At 29.4% G+C, this 23,263-nt stretch overlaps 2 protein-coding genes and 2 non-coding genes across 4 annotated transcripts; 2 read left to right on the top strand and 2 right to left on the bottom strand.

Annotated features, from left to right (window-relative positions):
• Positions 1 to 2,623: 2,623 nt before the first annotated feature.
• LOC103498937 (glutaredoxin-C5, chloroplastic) lies at positions 2,624 to 6,352 on the bottom strand. Its single transcript, XM_008461766.3, has 5 exons — positions 5,894 to 6,352; positions 5,672 to 5,745; positions 5,228 to 5,302; positions 3,001 to 3,027; positions 2,624 to 2,891 (listed from the first exon to the last, which is right to left on the bottom strand). The coding sequence occupies exons 1-5, from the start codon at positions 6,223 to 6,225 to the stop codon at positions 2,815 to 2,817; spliced, it is 585 nt and encodes a 194-aa protein (XP_008459988.1). The 5' UTR covers positions 6,226 to 6,352; the 3' UTR covers positions 2,624 to 2,814.
• Positions 6,353 to 6,587: 235 nt separating this feature from the next.
• Positions 6,588 to 6,661, top strand: TRNAV-AAC (transfer RNA valine (anticodon AAC)). Its single transcript has one exon. It is a non-coding gene; the product is annotated as a tRNA-Val (tRNA).
• A 1,707-nt stretch (positions 6,662 to 8,368) lies between these two features.
• Positions 8,369 to 8,442, top strand: TRNAV-AAC (transfer RNA valine (anticodon AAC)). Its single transcript has one exon. It is a non-coding gene; the product is annotated as a tRNA-Val (tRNA).
• Positions 8,443 to 10,052: 1,610 nt separating this feature from the next.
• LOC103498935 (probable indole-3-pyruvate monooxygenase YUCCA8) lies at positions 10,053 to 11,579 on the bottom strand. Its single transcript, NM_001319317.1, is given in 3 exon segments — positions 10,053 to 10,282; positions 10,423 to 10,794; positions 10,905 to 11,579. Coding segments are annotated over 3 exon segments (1,272 nt in total). The 5' UTR covers positions 11,577 to 11,579; the 3' UTR covers positions 10,053 to 10,054.
• Positions 11,580 to 23,263: the final 11,684 nt, after the last annotated feature.

Below are 23,263 nucleotides of genomic sequence, written 5' to 3'. Positions count from 1 at the left end.
TGAAGAGGTGGATTGGATAGATATTGTACAATTCTATATTTTTTTTTTCTTTGCTTGTTTAACACAATAATTAAAAGATATTAATTCCAAACGCTCTAATCCCTCCATTTAATTTATTAATTAATTAGGTTATATTATTATTTAAATTTTTTATCTTAATTATTAAGATTGGATCTTTTTAGATTTCTTTTAGAAATAACAAATAAAACGAAATATTTACAAAAATGATAAAATTTTATACTTTATCTTGTTCATTAATTTTTGTCATTATGAAATTTTACTACATTTGTAAATATTTTCAGCAATTTTGTCATTTACAATAACTTTCTAAATCTTTTATTATTATTATTATTATTGTTATTAGTTTTTATATAGCTTTTTCTTTTTCTTTAGTGTATTTTCATCTCGGTAAACTATCATGAAATTCTAACTAAATTAGAATAATCTAGATAAAGAATAAAGATACTTAAACATTATGTTGTTTATGTTTAAGTTCGACAGATTCGCAAGATCTTTTTTCTTGTTTTTTAATAGTATCGAGAAAAATTAAATCTCTAACTACTAAATTGATGATACATATTTTATGTGAGTAGAGGTAACCCTAAACCACAACATACTTTTCCAATCTTCGAGTGGGCTCGTCTAACATCAAACTCATGAGTTACTTTTACCTTATTGCTTTTATTTCCCTTCCCTCAACTCTCTATCTCACTCACTTAGAAACCATTTCTTTCTTATTCCTCCCCACTTCTTTAAATATTATTATGATTACCATTAACATATAAACACAAAAAATGGTGATGCAAATTTGATTTACCACATTTAAAATTCCTATAAATAATAGTGTTTATTGACATGTATGAAGAAGAAAAGGACTTTGGAAGGTGTCATTCTAAATGGTCAAAAACTTTTTTATGATCGAGTGGATCATAACTCTCCAAGTTAACAACTATGATTCTCGATGAAACAAGAGCAAGAGTCTAAGATTTTTCAAATATCTTTGTCAACTTAGAATTTGTTAGGTTTTTAGTAATATATATATATTTAAAAAAGCAGTTGTCCTATATTGAAAATGTATAAGAAGTGTTAGGATCCAAAGCACTACTAGACTAGATGGATTTATAGCTTTTTAGTTACAAATTATTTGAATATGGAGCAAGTCAAACTTGATATATCAACGGTAGTTAGTGGTATAATGTTTTGAGAGAGTGTTTGTTTGTAAGTTAGAGAGAGTCTATGTGATTGGAATAAATTTGCACATATTTTTTTTAGTTCATAATATTTACTAATTAGTTGTGGGAGGTTTTTTTTTTTCAATGTGAACGGAGTTATTGAGCTATTGAAACTTGTACTAGACAGTGAAACAATAGTTAGGCATTTGAATCTTGGACTCCCAGAACAAAAACGCTTGGAACCTAGTCGCCTAATAAATTGGTCGGCTAGTTGAAGATTGTTTGGAAGATGGTCGTTTGGACAAAACACCAATCCTAGTAGCCTTCTTGGTTGTTACTTAGACATAACACTTAGACCGGTAGTTGCTTGAACATAATGGCTTAGCTGCAAAACAAAAAGTTGTTAGATGAATGCTAAGTTGTTGAACACGTTTTCTTTAAGACGTTTCACGACTCTTTTCAAAGTGCAAATAGTTCTTAATATTGTCACATCACCCCGGGATAAAACAGGAATGACTTTGCTCGAAAAAAAAGAAGTTTAGAGAGAATTTTATAAGAAATCAAATGAGTAGATATCAAAATTTACTAGACTCAAAATAAAAGGTTTTTCTTAAAAAAAAACTGAATACAATATACTTTTGATCTTTGAAAATTTGAAGCTCATGTTAATTGGGTGTTTATTTGATGATGCTTGAAAATAATTTTCATAGATATATTTTGAATAAGTTTAAGTAGAGAGAGCATTTTTTGGGGGGTGAGAGTGGAAAAGTTGAAGCTTCGTGGAAACAAACGTTGGGTCTGACATCAACACTCAACGCAACGGATACATAAAAAACGGCAATTTTTCAATATGGATTTTGAATTTTTTTTTTTTCCTTTAAAAAGTTCACTGATAATAGTCACCAACTTTTCCTAAATAATTATTATATTCTCAATACTTACTATTTGGTCTAGGTTTCAAAATTAGGTATAAAAGAAATAATAAATAATACATAAAAAATAAATTATAACTGAATATTCATTTTAGGGTTTCAGACGTGTAAGTGAAAAAAATATTCTAAACGATAAAACGATTGAAAATATCTATAAAATATAACAAACTTTCATGAAATTTTGCTATATTTAAAAATGATCATATGTCATGGTCAATAATATTGAATTATTTTCAAATATAATAAAATAAATAAAACTTTTACAAAACATAGCAAAATTTTAGAATGTAACTATCAATAGTGTTTGTCGTTGATAAATTTAAAAAATATGATACATTTGTAAATATTTTAAACAATTTTACTATTTACAGTAATTTAGGGATATGTTTTTGTTATAAAACTAATGAAACTTGTGTAACTGGTTTGATTGTTGGTTAGAAAATATAGCATCTTGAAGTTAGGGGGAAAATGTTATTACTTTAGAAAAATCTCATTAAAAACAAATGTCAAGAAAAGAACTTTCCAAATGGTAATAAATGTTTTCTTATTCATGGCACAAGTTGGAGTTCCTTGTAACAAATTCATCCACAAATAGCTTAACATACATAATTTTCCTAACTAAAAACATAAGTGTCTCTTGAGGTAGAATTGAAAACATCAACAACAGGTCAGTCACCAAATGGCTCAGAAAACAAAATGTGCCTTGAGGCTTATGCCTCTGAATGTTTAGCATTAGCTTCAGATAGCATAGGTTCGAGTTCTCCTTTTCGGTATAGTTTCACAGTATCTGCATCACAATAGCAAGCACGAAATCGGTAAACCATACAAGTGATGCAATGTACATTACATTCGAATGATTTAAGGCTTTGATATAAAATTATGCTGTAAAAATGTACCTGTACAACCACCTATATGTTTGCCCCCTGACCACAGAGAGAAATGTGAGTTTAGACAACAATCAATTCCATGAATAAAACAATAATGACTAATGAGTAAACATCCAGGAATAAAATGGTAGTAGCTATTTAAAACAACACGAAGGGGCAGTAGTATTGTTAGTTTGCCAGAAGATTTTGGGTATATCACTCTCTTGTTTTGGTTGCCTAATGCTCTTCCTAACAAGATATTGAGACTTCTCTCTTTTACCCTTACGTGTGTTGTAAATATTTGTACGGGATATACGAGGAAGTATCCCGACTACTAGTCCCTCCATTGCCCTTTTGTGGCAAAAGGGTGGCGTACGCTAATTAAGGAATTTGGAGTTATATTCTGCCTCCCTTAGACGATTGATGGTTGGCTCGAGGAGACACTTGATGGAAGGGTCGTTAGTGATAGGGGAAGAGTCCTTTTGGCGTAGTGTAGTGTGTTATTTTATTTGGGGCCTTTGGAGGAAAAGGAACAACTGAGAGTTTGACGATAAGTCCTCTCCTATCCTTGAGTCTTTTTGGCTTTTTGTACAACATAATGCATACAACATAATGCCTCTTAGTGTTGTACAAATCATACCTTCGTTTTCATTTCGTTTTTTTTATTTTTGGATAACTGGGAGTCAGAGTTTCGCTCCCTTAAACAAGAGGGCACCTCTGCTTGCCCCAAGGCCTAGACTTGGAGACATCAAGGGCTTTCGATATAAAGCTCGTATGACTAAGAGACCCCAAACCCTAGCCAATGGAGCAGGCATGACCATTATATTGGCAGTCTAATTTCGTTTAAAATTACAGCTTTTAAATTCTTTTGCTCTTAGATCACCTATTTTGTCACCTTTTTCTGAATATTGTTTCCTATAAAAAAGGTTGTGAAGTTTAATGGGTATACGGAATCAGCTCTCTCTCTCTAGGGTGCAAGGGACATTCCTTTTCATAGCAGGAGAGGAACGAATACAACAGTATAACCGAGCTATTTGATCCTTTTTCTGTGTTGTTTGGTTGTTTATGATAAATACAGAGATTTTCACTAAGGAAGAATTGAAATATGAACGAACAAGGCTTTTAATAAGATATGAGCTCATTTCAAGAAAAAAAACAAAATAGGAAACAAATTTAATAGGACTGGAGCTCGCCCTAAAAGAAAAGAAAAGATTATGAGCTCATCTATCTTATTTGCATTGTTGATTTTTAGATCTTTTTCTTTTGCAAACTTCGCATACCCAATTGAATTTGCAACCCCCACCCTTTTCCATTCTTTCCTTTCCTATGCTTTGGACGGTAAGAATTCTGATAAATATAAGGTATTTCATGTGGCTAGTTCCTCTTGAAAGGCTTAACAGCATAGAATTCTTTAAAGACCCGTGTGCAAACATCAATAGTACTTTCTTCTGTGAGAAGACAATGGAAGATTTGAACCATTTGCGACATGAATGTATTTTTCTATTGAGGTTCAGCACAGTTTTTGGAAATTTTATCCCCCAACTCTTTATAACCATGTTTTCAACTCGCATTTCAAAAAGAGGGGCAACTTTCAATGGCAAGTTAACTTTACAGTTTGTAAAGCATTTTGTTAAAAAGAAATAGAAGCATGTTTTCGTCTCAGTGTTTACATCAAGTGCCGAAGTGTCTAATATGTGTTGGGCACAGCCACCTACTATGTGTACATGATGCCACCTACTACGAGCACCAGCCAGCCCATTCTTTTGAGTGTACCACGCCATGATCAGATCTTGGCTCATGCAAGGCGCAAGTCAAGTTTTCCAGGATGGAGGGACTACCACATTGTTCTCTATTCATTTATTGAGATCTAGAATCCTAAACCCCTCTACGTGCATCTGTTCTCATCTTATAGACAACCATTATAATTTCTAGATGATAAGTAAAGGTACTCAGATGGAGATTAAACAAAAAAAAAAAAAATCTGTTAAAAGCAAAACTTTTGCATGAATCAAATGGTCATTTATTACGGAAGATATTATGTCAAAGAAGAATCTTCGCAAATTAAGCCTACAATGCTACTACCACATATTGATCTCAGTTTTCAATAAATTGTTTTTGTTCTTAGAATTTGGCTTAACATTCAAATGTCTACTTAAGAAAGAGGAACACATGTTGAAGAAATTGTGAAAAAACAAGCACAATTCTAAAAAACCATGATTATCAAACAGGAGCTAAAAGTTCCAAACACAATACTGACCAATGAAAACGTTTGGTACCGTATGTTGTCCTGTAAGCCTCTCAAGTACCTTTTGCAATTGTGGCCCTTGGGGACCTGAACGGAAAAGGCTTGTCAGCTTACAAAATGCATAAACGGATTCAAGAAAAGGCAACTAAATGGTATGAAAAACTCGTGCTGGTTCAATACGAAACATGGAGTCATCACTTTGATTCATAAAAACCAACACATGAACTAACATCACCAATTTGGGAGAAAATAACATCCCAGGGATCAATTCAGCTCAAATTAAGAGTCTCCTAATCTGATACCATATTAGCTTACCACTTAATCCCAAAATTCAAGTTAACAGTTGAGTTAGAACATATAACAGGAAATCGAGTTATCACCATAAGGGGAAAAAAGGAAAGTGATTTCAGTCCTCAGATTACCAGAAAGTATTAAAAGAAGCGAAAGAAAGAGTACCTAATTCATCCAATTCAATGACCAATGGCTGCACTCCAAGCCTCTTGAACAAAGCCTTAACCTCAGAAGAATACCTTGAAAAAAAAGAAAAAAAAAGGATCAAACTTCTAAATATTTCCAACAAACTAAAGAAAACCCAAATCATGGAAAGGACATAAAGGAAATCTAAAAAACAAAAAGCATTACAAATATAAAGATGAGATGGATGAGATTTGAACTCACGAACACCATGTCTTGGAGTAAACAACAACTGGGTTCTGTGTAATTGTAGTTTTGACACTCTCCTCGAGCCTAGAACCAAAAGAAGAAGAAGAGGAGGAGGAGGAGGAAGAAGAAGAAACGGATTGAATCGACATGGATCTAGTCCTCGTAAAGCCATTGAGGGAATTGTGTTTTGAGATGGAAATGGATTTGGAAGTGCAGGAATTGTAAAAGGGGAGGGAAAAAACGGAAGCTTTGAAGAAGAAGGAAAGAGGGCGAGGAGAATTTGGAGGAACGGAGGTGAAATTGGAAGGAACCGCCATTGATTTCAAGCTCAAGCTCCAATTCTTCATCTTCTCAATTTGTTGTAACCTATCAAAAGGTTTCACTTTCTCACTTTACTTTTTGACCTCCTAAAGCAAACCATATATAAACCTTGAAGGGGCACCAAAAAGAAAACTTTATTTTATGATATTTGTTTTCTCAAACCACATTCTACCATTTAGACTTGTTATAGACTCTTTATTTTTTTACTAAATTTTAAATTTTATATCATTTTCTTTACTCCTAATATTTTTATAAACTTTTGCAATTATAAGTTGAAGTTTATTAGGATAACTTTTGTTTTGACAAAACCAAACCATAAATAATCCTTAAAAATTTGCTAAAAGAAATCAAAGAGTGTTTTTACAGAATTTTTTTAGTGTCATCAAACGGTGTCGTGGTGTAGTTGGTTATCACGTCAGTCTAACACACTGAAGGTCTCCGGTTCGAGTCCGGGCGACGCCATTATTTTTAATATATCTTAACTAACCTTTTATTTGCTCCTTTACTTAGTTTGTGTTGGTATTACAACGTGGGCTTGGGCTTCGTGGGCATTTAGGCCCAATAAGTTAGGCATTGGGTTTAGATGGTTTTTGGGTCCAGAGAGCCCATTTTTACCGTTAGAACTGATTCAAATATCATGGGCCCAATTGGACGAAACCAACTTTTTCGATCCAATTTTCATGGCGAGGACACATGGCAATGTTAGGATCTAAACTTGTATTCACATTTTTTTTTTTACTTTATCAATTTGATTATTTTCATAACAAAATAATATATTTATGCGTGTACGTATGTATGAGAATGTTCTCATGAAAAATCCATGGATTAGAAAAACATCCAAAACTTTCTTAACGTCTTTCATTTGAATGCTAAAAAATCTTTAGATGACAGGACATCTTACAATACTAGAAAACACAAGAGTTTATAAGGTCACTCGCTCCAAAGAAATTTAAGATGTTCGTTAAACAAACAATTTCTTAATGATTTGTCCAAAGTTTTCTACTCAATGGGTAGATTTATATATCTTTACGAAGTTTTATCATGATTAAAAAACCAATAACAATAAATCTGAGTTATTTTGTTGAACCCAACCCTATTTTTAGAACGTATATATACCAATGATATAGGTATTGAAAACACTAATGTGACAAGATCTTAAGAAGCTTTTAGAATTAGATTAAGATCCAAACTCCAAATATGTTAAAAATTGCTCATAAAAAATGTAGTTGGGAAATGCATTGAGCTTTTGAATTATCTTTGTGTTTTCCTCCTCATTATAAGGCAATGAAGATTCTTTTTGTCATTTTTACTTTGGTCTTAAACATCAATCCTCCGATCTATAGATCATGGTCTCTTGAAAAATTTATATTTGACTTTCTTTTTTAAAAATTTATATTTAACTTTCTTTTTTAAAAATTTATATTTAACTTTCTTCTCGAAAATTTTATATTTGACTTTATTTTTGAAAATTTTATATTTGACTTTCTTCTTGAAAAATTTAAATTTGACTTTTTTCTTTAAAAAATTATATTTAACTTCCTTCTTCGAAAATTTATATTTGACTTTCTTCTTGACAAATTTATATTTAATTTTCTTCTTGAAAATTTTATATTTAACTTATTTCTTGAAAAATTTATATTTGACTTTCTTCTCAAAACTTATTAGTACTAATGATGGACGCACAATACTAAGAAACCATAGGTTGTAGTTTTAAAATTTTTGTATTTGACTTCCTTAATAAAACTTTTTGAATGTGATTAACGATAGCGTGCAATAAAACATTTTTAGCACTCGTTGATTGATCTTTTCTTAAATTGGAGTCAAATCAATTAAAGTATTCAAACGAATTGGATATAAGTCTATGAAACATCTTAATTAGTCTAAAAGTTTTGAAAAATCACCTGTTCTTTCAAAAAAATTAAAATGCACAAAAGTAAGCTTAGTTAAGTGGTATTGATATAAATTTCATTAGGGGAAGTGCAAATACTAATCATGCAATCATGTCAAAGGCAATGAAGAGAAAAACAAATAAAAGAATTACATATTTGTAAACATCATACAAAGGGTAATATTTTAATAATTTCTAACAAACTTACGTGCTCTCTGACGTTAATGGGCTTGGGCCAAGCCCAATTCTAATACATAAAATAAGATCGTTTGACCATCGGTGGTGTCGTGGTGTAGTTGGTTATCACGTCAGTCTAACACACTGAAGGTCTCCGGTTCGAGTCCGGGCGACGCCACTTAATTTTTCTTTTATTTTTAAACATCTTCTTAAATAAACCACTCAATTTATTTATCAAATTTTAAAAAGAAAATTAATTTCTAACTATTTCATTTCGTTTTAAGTTTTCAGTTCTATTTTCTCACATTTTTTTTTAATAATATCTTTTTTAATTTGCAATATTTGATTTTTTTTCGGTAAAAAAAGGGTAACAAGAACAAATTTTAAAAAAATATAGGTAAAATTTGTTTGATAGGTCATATGACAAATTCTTTTATTTCTTATTTTAAAATTCATTTTTAACGTCGATAAAGAGATTACATAAAAATGGGTGCATCCAAATATTATTTTAAAATGAACGATTGTATTAACAAAATTTAAATATTACAATATTTAATCTAATCTACCCTCTGATTTGATGAAATTGAAAGGTGTAAAAATAGTAACAATAACAAGTAAATGTTTTTACATTTTGAATATATGGTGGTTTAGCCAAACCTAACACCAAATTGAAACTAATAAAGAAATGGGAAAGTTTGTAAAGGTGGTTGTCATGAAATGTTTTTCCAAATTTAGCCAAAAGCAAGAGAGCAAAAAAAGGTTGAAATTTTAATTAATTGAAATGAAAGTGTGATAATTGGAGGTTCCATGTGCAAACCAATGCCAACAAATACTAATGATCATGCATTATTTCACTAAGTATTGGGGTCAAACCCATTAGATTATTCATGCCCTCATCTTCAACTTGCTTCTCTTTTATTCCATTTCAAGTGAGAGAAAACTTCTATCTATTTATTATTTTATTTTTAAGAAATTAATGGTAAGAGAAGAGAAGAAAAAAGTATTCAAATTTCTGACCTCTTGTTTGAAAATACATATTTTATATCTGTTAATCTGTCTTCTTATGTAATCAATCTAAATGTTCTTTCATGTGACAAACATTTTTATTAAACATAATTTCCATTGCGATTGAAATGATGTATAAAGATGAGTGTAACTTGAGTTATACTCAACTATTACCTTAATTGATTATCACTCACGATGTTCGTCCCTAAAGATAAAAAAATCGATCCTCAAATTCATTAGGGCTGTTGTATGCAAATATATCCTCAAATATACATAAAAAATCAGATATTCGAATCTTCACTCACACAAATTATGAAGACGAGTAACAATAATTTCGATTGTTCATCATCTTCGACTCTCGATGTTACAAGAAAGAATAAAAGAAGATGAAAAATCAAAGTAAGATAATTGTATATCAACTAAAGATTCATAGGTATGAATTGAAAAAAAAGAGAGCAATTTTTAGAGATGGAAATTATCCAATGTATGAAAGGCAATGATGATTTGATTTGACTTGTTACCAAAAGAATGGTTGATGAAAAGAACTGTCAATTACAACTACATTCCATGAACAAATGAAGGAACATTCCAAAAGAAAAAAAAAAAAAGAAAAAGCCTCATCTTCCATCTTTTACAAAATGCCCAAAACAAATTTGTCAAAATGGGCTTTTGGAGAGGGCTCTGTTTCTATGTTTTTTTTTTTTTTGTTTTTCTTTATACAGTATGATTATTTGTATTGTTTCTTCTTTACATTGTGTAGCTCAATTCATCAATGGCAGCCATTTTCAGAATTGGGAAATGCAGCGTCTATGGCAAGCAGTTGTTCTCTTTTTTTGTTGCTTCGTTTCCGCCTTCCACACATTACCAATATCTTGAGCTATTTTCATGGCGTCTGATGAAGCCCCAGATAGCCCTCTTCTTGAAAACCCAACTGCGTAAAGCCCTGCATTTCCCTTCCACGAATGTGGTGATGCTGCTTTTGGGAATCCGTTTTTCGAGAAGAATTCGCCTTCCTGTTCATTTTAATGAAAAATGTTTGGTTAGTTATGTTTGAGAATGGTGGTAAGTTTTCTTTTTTTTTTTTTTGTCTACTACATGTTCGACGAAATTACTCTGTAAAAAAAATTAAGTTTAAACTGAGCGTTTGCCTCACCTGAAGCCAAGAAGGGACATTGCTGCGGTACCCAGTAGCCAAAACTACTGAATCTACATCGAGCTTTTCGCCATTGACAAGCTCTACTTGGTTGCGAGTGAACCGTTTGATTCCCGGAACTACTTTGATGTCACCGGATTTGATTTTCTCCAACGCTCCAATGTCAAGAACAGGAGTCTTTCCTATCTCGTTTTTGAGTTCCAATGGCCCCATCGATGGCCGTTTGAGGCCGTATTTTTCAATGTTTCCAAGGATCAGCCATGCCAGGACTAACAAGAGCTTGTCAACCAGCCAGAGGGGCAGCCATTTCATCATCATAATAGCTAGTTCGAATGTAGATTTTCCAAAGATCTCTCTTGGTAAGACATGGACCTGTTGGAAACAGAGGAAGCAAACACCATTAGAACCAAAAGTAAAAGATTCAAATTGCATTGAGCTGAACATATTTGAACAATGATATTTTAGTTTGTTCTAATTCTTACCGAGCTTCGGACCACCATTGAAGGTGAGGCATTGTGGTTGCACAAGTCTAGAGAAACTTCCATGCCCGAGTTTCCGCAGCCAACGACCACCACTTTCTTTCCGGTGAACTTCTCTCCAGACTTGTATTCACAAGCATGTGAGACATCACCACAAAACTCGCTCAATCCTTCGATTTCGGGCATTACGCGCTCAGCATTCTCGCCTGTGGCCACAACGAGCCACCGGCAAATGTATTCGACCTCGTTACGGGCAGAGCCAGCTGTTGAAACAGTCTTGACGCGCCACAGGCCGCTGGTTTCATCGTACCTTGCTGATTGAACACACTCATTGAATTGTGGGTTGATCTCAAAATGCTTGGCGTATGATTCAAGGTACTCAATGAACTGTCTCTTGGTTGGGTATTCAGGGAAGTCTTCTGGGAATGGGAGTTTTGGGAGCTGGCAGAATTGCTTTGGAAGGTGAAGTTTAAGTCTGTCATAGGTGCGCTTTTGCCACAGGGAGGCTATGCATTCAGCTCGTTCAAGGACTACAAAAGGTACCCCTTGTTCTCTAAGACAAGCAGCTGTAGCCAGGCCTGATGGCCCGGCCCCAACGATCACTGGACCGTTAACCCAGATGCAACGTCGAGAGAAGAAATCATCATGATCGGCAAGACGAAACAAGTTCTCCATCACTACTGAGGTAACTCAAAGACTTTGTTTTGTTTGATTGAAAACTGTGGTTGTGTTTGTGTTCTTTAGGATGGATTCCAATTGGAAACAGGTAGATGTTTGGAAGTGTTTTTGGTTGTAAGAGAAGATTGTGAGTAAAGTTTGAAGGCTTTGGGAATAGGAGAGGAGAATTCTGATTTTTGGAAAGGATGAGAATGAAAGGAGGATGGAGGGGGCTTAAATAAGGAGAATTGGATGGCACTAAACGAAGAAAGAGAAAGAGGTTGAGAGAGAGATGCATGTGATGGAAGTGGGAGTCAATGAGCTTTGAAGGGTCATTCTCAAATCATAAGCTTCTGCCTACCCCTTGATTATTTTATTTCCTTATTCCCTCTTCCTCTTCTCAATATAATATTAGATCTCACTAATACATTAGTTCATACTCTTCATTAAGAATTTAATGTTGAAAGCCTCCCACCATAAACTCTATATTTAATCTTAATCATTATTTTATCCCTCATAGGTAAATTTTCTTCTACACATGAAGAGAGTGCTAAATCTATATAGATAGATGGTTCAATTCTTTACCCTGCAATTGTTCGACTAACACAAATTTAGACAAAAGGGTGGACAATCTAATCCTGAGTTAAATCAGGTCGTGTCTGTAGTGACAGTAAATGGATCAGATCAAGTGAGAGAGAGAGAGAACAAGGGAGGAATGAAAGGGAGAGATGGAGTTTTCAAAGGAAGTTGAATCAGGTGAGCCCCCAGCAGAGAGATTTAATGGCAATGATGAAGAGATAAATGGGGGAGGGTGTATAATGCTGACTGGGACATGTAGAGAAGATCCCACGTGGAGGGAGGAAGAGGAGGGCATGGGGTGAGGGGGCCACACGTCAGCATCTTTGGACCTCAAAAAAAACCAAGCTGCAAAGGGAATTTGAAAATTTTGTTTGAGTTGAAAGGCTGTTTTGTTTTATGGCTCAGACCACCCATCTTGCCAACTGGTACACTTCAATATCTATGCTGATAAAGCATTAACTCTATATTTTTATGTTTTTTTTCTTTTCTATTTTAATATGATATGGATTTTTCCTTTTCTTTTTTATTTCCTCTCTGGAAAAGTCACTAATGACTAAACCTCTTCCTAGGCTCTATATTTCGGAGAAAATTATGTTCTTTGTTATTTTTTTTTTTTTTTTAGTTTTGGAGTGTAATGATCATCAGTGATTTTGAGGTTAAGTTTTAGAAAAGTGTATTGAAGTGTTTATTCTTCTCTATACACTTTTTGAAAAAAGTTTTAGATACACGTGGACAAATTAACATCTTTCAATTCTAAACAAAATGTGATTTATATATCTCTTTGTATTTATGTTTTTTAGGTCAACAATCGCAAGAATGAGGAGCAAGATACTTTTGAAAAGGTAATCAATATCTTATCGACTGAACTATATTCGGATTGATGTTATCATCCATGTGAATTACATTGAATGAATACACATCTCTTAAAGCATGAGAACTAAACTATCAAAATGTCGAAACCTAAAAAGATTAAGCTTCTTTTTTTCCTCTTCTTTTTATGTACATGCTAAGTGGCCACAAGTGTTTGGTTGTATGTAAATCTTGAAAAGAAGAAGAGACGTAGAATGAATCTAAAGGTACATTTTAGGTAATAATGAAGTAGATTTAGACGGTGAAAGATATGATATGGAAGTGTAAAAAGAAGGGTTATGTGGCCATTGGGACTAATATAAATATATTATTTATTGAAATTACAATCTCAAACTCCTTTTCATGAAAAGTGAGATTTGGAGCCTATTATATATGGGGTTTGGCATTTTCTTTTCTCTTTTAGAAACTCATAATTCCCAACTTAGTTGCTCCTCTCACTCTCATCATCAAACCCTCAACTTTACATACCTAACACCAACAAAAATTATGCAACATTACATAATATGATAGAGAGAGAATCAATGTGTTCGTATATAAAAATAACATCATTAGCTATTTAGTCAAAACTAAGTAGGGTCATTCCAATATGGTAGGATGATATCTTTTTTGTGGATGTTCATAGTTAAAATTGACGTACCTCAATTTAAATATCTTGCTAAAAGTATATATATGACTAGATATTTAAACTCACAGTAATCTATTAGAAAAAGGTAGCCAATTTACATTACATTATATTTTGGTGTTTGAACTATTTAAAACCATTGTTTTTAATAAACAGATAAAGATTGCTCGGAGCTTATGTATTAACAACAACCTTGAGAATGCATTGGAGCAACATCAATTACGACGAATATCAAGTAAGTAATTACAAAATATGTTACATCACAAATTTAGTTTATAAACATTGAAGTTTCTACTTATTTGATCTAAGAACTTTGAAAATTATAAATTCAATCCTTAAGCTTTCATTTAATTTTCAATTAAATGATCTAATAAATATAAACATCAACCGTTAAAATAGATATTTTGAAAGTTCAAGAACCGAACTTTTCTTCAAGATTAGTGTTTGTTCTAGTTATCAGCAGTCACCCAACCAGCCTTGCAATGCTCCACACCCAGCTTGGAATTTGATGAACAAGCCTGCCCTAGCCTTCCACTTTTAGCATGGGAATATACACTTTTCCACCCCCCCTCTTGTTTTTAAATGCCCATTTTCTTTTTTCAAATCCTAAAAAGGTCCCTTTTCCTAAAAATTGAATAAATAAATAAATAATTGTATTATCATTTTTTAAATGACTCTGAAAAGTTGTTTATTTATTTTATCAATACTTTCTATGAAAAAAAATTAGAGTGTGATAATAATTAATTGTGAGTTTTCTCAGTCACGCGTATAACAAAAAAGGTTTGATGAAACCAAAAAATCATTGGTTTTTGTATGCAACCTTACCAATAAGCTGGCATTTTGATGTTATTTTTTTAAATACTCTTTTCTTATTATTATTATTTTTATATATATATATTTTTTTAAATTTGATTATATAAAAAGGTATAATAGTGGACTGATTTGTAAAGACTAATGGTGTTTTTTTTTTTTTTTTTTTTATATATAATTAGTAATAAATCATCTATAAAAACATTAGTATCTCGAGCAAAATAAGATGCTCAAACATATACATACAGCTGCCAACCAAAACTTGCTCATTATTTAGATTCAAATATCCAACGTTTTAACTTGCAAATTTTGTCCTCCAATTTTAGATTTTTATTGGTTTAGTCCCTGCATTTTTTTAATATGTGTTTAATAGATTTAACTACTTTTATTTTATATATTTTTATTTATTTATTTATTCATTTGATCTCTCCAAACAAAATTAAAATTTGATGTTTATCAAATATGAATTGAAATTTGTGCATATTTAAATAGTAAAATTTAATTTTACGTTTAATAGATAGGTAAGTTAAAAATATATGTTAACACTTATTATATTTAAATTTAATTTTTTTGGTTAATGGGTTCGTTTTAAATTTTTTTATTTTTGAAACTTATCTTTGTTTCCTCTTAATTTTTAAATTATATTTTTAACCTTAAAAATCATTTGGATTTTTAGTCAAAATTAAACAATTTTTTTGTTTTTAAAATTTGACTTGATTTTCTAGTAAATTTCAAACCAAACTTGGAATTTTTTTAATCATATTAAATTTTAAATAGTTTATGTGGTAGAAAAAATTACATCCAAGTTAAGAAAGAACATTTCAATGAACTAATATCCTATTTGAATAAACGCGATCCTCACAATATGCAAATATAACTAAAATAATACGTCGATCGTTTGTTTCCTTAATCAACATAAAGTGCATTTGCATTTTATGTGACTCAATTATATGAATTCTAAAATTAATTGAATCAACAACAATATAATGTCAGATGGTCTCTTGAATATTTTTCAGGAAGAAAATGGTTAAATACAACATATTCTAAAACTGAAAATTTAAAAAAAAATTCAAACAGAAAATTGAAAGTATAAAGATTTATTAGACATTCTCGACAACCGACACACAACCCTAAAGAAAATTAATAACTAGCAATTTAACACATTTCTTCCATTTTAGTTTTTAAAAATCAATGCTTATGATAAAGCTGATTTGTGTGACACCTTACAAAAGGACATATTATAAAACAATACCATAGTGTCAATATGATATGCTGTATTCAAGAATTTGTATGATTATATATTTGTATGCAAATTGCAAAAATAATATATTTATTTAATTACCATTTTAATTTACCAAACATATATATATATTTAGAGAGAAAGCATCTTGAAATTGTTTCAAATAAAGTTCATGAATGTGACAGACACCTACATATCTTGCTTGGAATATATGACAGATTGGATTTTTTTTTTCTTTCAAAATTATTACCAAATGCATTATTATTTGGACCAAAAATATATACGTTTTATTCAAATTTAATTAGTCCCATAATAATTAATATATCGATTAATAGATTAGTGATGTTAAAGCTTGATTATTGTAAGCATTATCATCATGCTCTAATTGTTTGCCTAATCACTCCATTTTAATTATGGTATAGTCTAAAAAAAATAGTTTAGTTCCTAAACTTTTATAATAAAATTAACAATTTAGTCCTTTAACATTATTAAGATTTAACAAATATATTGACAATTACTACTTATTAAAATACTTTTCGTCCTTCAACTTTTAACTAAATTGTTATATAAGATAGAGACTATTATTATATCTACTATAATCTTGGAAATGGATTGTTATATTAAAATGGGTTTTTAACCTAAGATTATTAATTAGGGAAGCACTTTAATTTTGGTCAATCTCAATGAAGAGGGGAATATATACTTTCTGGTAGAATTTGGGTGGAAAGGGAATATATATTAATAATTAATTATGAATCAACAAAATAAATTAATTATATAATTGGGGGTTAGGTTCTGTTCATGATTATAAAAGGGCCCATTAGATTTGCAAATAGTTTTTCTTTTCAATATATTAATTTTTAGTCCCATCTCTCTCAACCCCACCCCTCTATGTGGATAAGAATTCCTTAATTTAACTAATTTTTAAGCTAATTAATTTAGTCCATTCAATTATATATTTTGAATTTTTGCTTTAACTTTTATGTTATTGTTATGTTACTCCATAACTAATTATTTCCTCCCTCCAATTTGTTTATATATTAAGTTAGTTTATACAAAATAATCCTACTTTCAAAATTGGGTATACTTTAAAATTTTTGATTTCACGTAATTTTAAGTTTCGATTGTTTTTTCAAAATTCTAAAAGATTTGTAGGTTAAAGGTAATTTTGAAATGAACAATATTTACGATTTTTTAAATTCGAAGTTACTTTTTTTAATTGAGAATAAAATTAAAAGATATTTTTGATATAATTTAGCCCAAAATATTATTATCTTTTGAGAAAATATATGCTTACATTATATGTCACAAGGAGATCAAACATAGATGCAATTCCACAAACATTGCAACAATAAACAAAATTAATTATTACTCCAAGTTTTGAAATTGAATTAATTTGAATAAAATACAATTAAGTAATAAGAGATGGGTATGTGTCATACAAACACACCATGAGAATTGTTTGGAGAAATATATATATATATATATATATATATATATATATATATATATATATATATATACATAATTAAGATAATTACAAAGAAATTAAAAAGAAAAGAAAAGAAATCTTGAAGAATCTATAAGGGCATAATATTAAAGGGCTTGGGAAAGATTTAGAAAATCCACATAATTAAAAACACTCTTTTAATTTTGTTTTTTGTTTATTTTTTTTCTCTTCATGTGATTCATGGGTGACTCACTCTTACTTATTTATTATATATAATTTATAATTTTGGGTTATTGTAAATTAAAATTAGTAATTGGACTTCAATTTAATTAAAGAGAGGTGGGAATATTTCTTTCATGTGTTTAGATATTTTGTGATCTATGATCTTTGTAACTATGATTGGTACCAAGATATGCTATTATCATCACTTTAAGAACATGGGACTTTTCTTTTTTTTCTTTTTTCTTTGTCAAAGACAAATGACTATGTATATAAGACACATAAAACTTTGGTCAAACAATGTTTTTTTTTCTTCCTTTTACTAAGTTTTAATTTAATATGTTTTTGTTAAACATTATTTATTGGAAAAACATTCATAACAACTATTAAGGGGTTGGGTATTTTCAAATACCAAAAAATGAACTAAATATTTACAAAATATCTAATGGGTATCGATAAATTCCTATCTATAAAATTTGTTGTATTTTGTAAATATTTCTAATAATTTTTTTAGTTACAATAATTTCTTAATCATGATTAGTTCAAAGCAAAAAAAAATTCCATCACCTTTCTTGTCATATATGAGTTATTTAGTTTCCAATATTTTTTTTTTTACTTTTGGTTATATTTTTTAATTAGATATATTCTAAAATTCATATTAAAGAGAGTACGTTTATAAGTGAAGCGATATAGAATTAGACCATAAAATTCCTCGTAATTATATAAATATTATAGATATATGATTTGAGTTTTTTTTTTTTAAAAGATTTAGTTCTTAGTTTTGTCTTTTAGATTTTAAAACTTTTTATGTTTTTGAATTATTCTTAAATATCATTATGATAAGGCTTTCATGACATAAATCATGAGGTATCCTTAAGTGTTGATTTATGTGTATTCGAAGTTCAATTAAAGAGATTTGTAAATTTAAAATACGGTATAAATATAATGAAAAATGCAAAAATCAACAATTTGTCATTGTATGATTGGCTACATATTAGTTTTTTTTCAAAAAAAAAAATAGTATAATTATTTTCTTTTAGTGGAGTAAGAATTTAAGACAAATTTTAAATAAATTAATATGCCTAAGAGAGAATAATTATAAAATTATTTAAAATGAAAGGATTCAACTGAAATTGGAATAACTTTCACATGAAGAGAGAGAGAGAAAGAGGAGACTTAAAATAGAAGATTCTAGAATATAAACTATGTAAGTTGATCAACTTAATTATTTAATCCTAATTAAACTTATAACTACAACTTCAAAAAATCCATACATATATATATGTATATATGTATGTATGAACATGATATTAAGTATATATATATATATATAAATATATATTACCTCTTATTATAAATATATGGGTTAACTCACATGCAATACAACATGGACTTCATATTTCATATACTTTATAATATAATGAATAAAACCATATTATAAAAGAAATATAAATATTTAAAAAGATTGGTTATTTATATAAACTAATAAACTTAATCTTAAATCATTGTGCTAGCTAAGCTAGAATGTGGCTTACCTCATTCTTCAATTTACACACTTATTCCACTATTTTCACATTAATTCATTCATTCATTCCCTTTTAGTATATTTATTTTCTAAAATCATCCCAATGTATTTTTAAAAACAAAAAAATAGTTTCTAACTCACCCCTAACTCTCTTACAAACATCTAATCATAACCCTTTTATTATACTGATTTATCAAATTAATTTAGCAAATAAATATAAATTATATGATTTCAAAAAATAAATTAAAAATAAATAAATACTTTACAATTTCTTTACGCGTTTTAGATATATATATATATATAGAAAACATATTTTTATATGATGATTTAAATTATTGCCAATTTTAATTTTTGTTCCTTAAATTGCTTGTATTTATATATATATATATATATTAGATTCGAATTCTCGTCTGAATTTTTATTATTTTAGAGTTGGTTAAATTAATTCAACAAATATAAAGGTCAGAAATTGAAATTGAACATCCTAATTTAGGAAAGTTAATATAAATGGATGGATATTATCCTTATGAGATAAACCCCTTATTTTCTCCCACTTTTATGCTATATTATAATATCATCAAAGGACTAGCAATATAAACGATCACTATAAGTATGAAACTAATTCAAATGCCAACGTAAACGCAATTTTATTGACATCGATTATATGGTTAGATATTTAATTATTTCACCTCATGTTTTAATTAAATATCTTTGTAAAAGAAAATCAAACATAATTGTATCTATTACTTATCAAAATAAACGAATTAACATGACTCCGTTCTTCCATTTACATACTATATTCAATTATTTACCATATTTATTGAGCTAAAAGTTTGGATGGAGCAGAAGGTAACATTTTTATAAATAAAAAAGTGGAATAAAGAAATGATATTAGTTAATTTAGAAGAAGAAGAAGAAGAAGAAGAAGAAGAAGAAGAAGAAGAAGAAAAGAATTAAAGAAGGGATTAGTGATAAAGATGGCATGTTAGAAGGAGAGGCATTGCATCTGCCACATTCCCTTCAGTTGTGCCATTATTGATTTGATAACTTCAATAAATAAAATAAAATAAAATAAAATATTAAATAAGAACATTAAATTCAAAACTAAAAAATTAAAAATTAAAAATTAAAAATTAAAAATTAAGAATTAAAAATGAATTAAAATGGGGTTTTTTTTAATTTAATTAAATATATAATATCTCTTAAATCTAGGTGCCGCCCCTTCTTCCATTCTCATGGACTTTGCTCTTACACACACAGCATTTAGTTCTTCAAAGTTATATATATATATATATATATATATATATATATTAATTTTGATCTCCCCAATGTATTGTATTTTTTCTAATTCTTACAATTTTAATTTTAGCATGTGTACTTAGGGCAATCAAAAGGATGTTCTCTTCTTCTACTACATTGAATATATATTTGATCTAGGTTTATTTTGATAATACGGTTTCTAAATTACCTTAGTATAATCGTATAATTTATAAAGTTGTGAGATTTATTACGTTTTCCGTTTGTTTAGAGTCAGTCTCAACCAAGCATCTTCTCCTAGGTCCATTTTGGTACTCTATGATAACGCGGTTGGTCGAAGAATGTATAAGACATGTCCCGGTCTATTAGTTATTTTCTAACGATTAGAAGTTCTCAAGTCAGTCAGATCAAAATGTTACCTTTTCGTTTTTAAATTTTAAACAATGTATTTACAACTTTATAATTAGATGATATTTGAAATTAGAAAAATAATTTTAAATTATCATTTTTTTCTCGTCGATTATTTTTTAAATTTAAAATATCATATAATTATATAAAGTAATGAAAAATTATTTTAACAACTTTTAGACCTATTAAAAGATATATTTTGATAACTTATATAAATTCAATCTACCTACGTTCTTATAAATTCGAATATTTAAATCGATGAACTTTGAATAATTAGGGAGAAAAAGTATACATATTTCAAATTTTGGGGTAAAATGTTAATTTTTTTCTACTTATTCTTTAAATCGTACTTAAATTTCAACTTTTCCATTAATATACATGTTGCAAAAATTAAGTATAATATTTGAAGCATTAATCTATACTAATGTAGTTGGTGAGTCATGTAAATATAAACTATAGGAGTTTTTTTTTTTTTTTTTTTTAATTTTCTTCTATAAGACAATGATAAAAGTGTAGAGATTTTTTAGAGAAAATTTATAATATATAAGGACTAAATTGAAAAAATAAAAAATTTATAGGGATGAAACAATATTAACTCTCAATGTTTGGAAGAAGAACACAACTCTGGGAAAATCTTGGATATGTTTTTGACAATGAAACAATTATTAGATATGTTTGTCTAAGACAAATATTTTTCCTACCCCTAAGATGAGACCATATGCATCTACACATATTATATCCATTTATATTAAATAATCATTCATATTCTTACATATTTTTCTATTTTAAAATTGTAAAACATGTTTATTAAATTTTTCTACATTTTCAAATTCATAACTAAAAGCACAATTTTCAAAATTTGAAATCAATTTTAAAGTTTCTAAATCAAATTCAAATGTTTTTTTTTTGTAAGAACGATTAGAAGTTCTGCCTATGCAACATGCTTTCCGTAAGCAACGTGTCCACGCAAAAAGAAAAACGTTGGCAGAAGTTCTGCCAACGTTTTTCTGCGTCAGCAAAAACGAAAATTCTTGTAGTGTCAATATAAGGATAGTAACTTGTTTGATTTATCTTTCAACTTCCCTATTTTCATACAGAAATTTTCAGATTACATATCAAAACAAGTTCTAAGCTTTAGTAATCACCACTTTAATGTTTCATAAGTTTTGTGAATTTAACCTGTGACTAATAAGTTTGTAACCAATACTCTTGTGTTTATTAAAAAAAATGTATACATTTTTTTTTACCTTAAGAATGTGTTAGCTAGTTTATGTTTTTAAACGTGGATCTACCGATTTTTTTAGGGTTATATACACGAGTAAGCTTTAGTAAATGGTAAACTTAGATCCATGACTACTTGGCTGACATGACATACTACGAGGCATCCATGTTTGACTTGTTGAATTCATAAACCTAATCCATAAATTTGGTATCCATTTTCGAAATAATTTTCTACAAGTGCACTATTTTTTGAATTAACCCTAAAAATTAAGAGGGACGACACAACTCTAAAATGACAGGTTCATTCTTAATAATACTTAAACTATTCGTTTCCTATTTTCAAAAGTTGTCTAGTCTAGTTTGTTTCTTCTCACAAAAACATTTCAAGTCATTTTTCATTTTAAAATCTTTTTTTTTAAATGATTTCATTATTTTAGTGTGAATTTTGACGATTGAGCCAAATGTAAATAACAAAAACACAACATTTCTTTTAGTTTTCGACCACATAAATTTTAAAATCATAGTTTAAAAATATATACAAAGCAAAAGTAATTCATATAGGTAGAAACAATTTTCAACTTTCTTTTTTTTTTTTTCTTAAATAGTCATCATTTCAATTTTTTTTATTTAGTTAGTTTTCTAAATATTGTAAAAGAAATTGACAAGAAAATCAACAAACTCACAACTATGCTTCTAAAAGACCAATAGCAAAATGTAAGAAATGTTCAAAACAATATTGAGGAAAAAGCAATAAAAAAACATCCCATATATACTTTAACGAACCTATACGGTTAAAATGTTCTTATACTCACCCCTCCCCTGAACAAACCACAAATCCATCATGAATCAAACATCTAAAGAGTCTTTCTTTTTAGAGGAAAATATCATAGAAAAACTAAGCAAAACCACAAACCTCACCAACAGAGGTAGAGGAAAACCAATTCATAGTTCAACGAGATAATCCATTTACAAAACGTGAACATCACATTAAAGACTTTAACAAGGTCAGACACGACAGACAACTGACTTAACAAGACCAAAAATTATACATCCAATATAATTCAATGATTAAGATATTGAAAAAATTGGACACAAATGATAGGTGTTGGTCATAGGAAAAAGGGAATAAATTGGTTTGTTTAGAAATTTGGGTAAAAGAGAAATAGTAATAATAGAAATTATAGATAGGAGTTTGAGAAAAAGGGGAGATACATGCATATTCCTTTGGGTGTGTGTGTTGGTGCATGCCTTATTCCTTTTAATTGGCTTCCCATATGCCCATTACATTGCTTAATGCTCTTCCTCTCATTTCCCTCTTCCCAATTTCTCTCTTAATTAATTTTATAATCCTCTTTTTAATTCTTTTGACTTAACTAAACTACCTACCCCTCTCTCTCTCTCTCTCTCTCTAACCTTTCTACCTTTTATTTATTAGTTTACTCCAACCCACTTCAAAAGTGCTTTTCCACTCTAGTAGTGCTTTTCTTGTTCCTAATTAAAATAT

Source organism: Cucumis melo, chromosome 11 (genome assembly GCF_025177605.1).
Source record: "Cucumis melo cultivar AY chromosome 11, USDA_Cmelo_AY_1.0, whole genome shotgun sequence".
NCBI classification, from domain to species: Eukaryota; Viridiplantae; Streptophyta; class Magnoliopsida; order Cucurbitales; family Cucurbitaceae; genus Cucumis; species Cucumis melo.
This window is presented reverse-complemented; position numbering and strand designations above follow the sequence as displayed.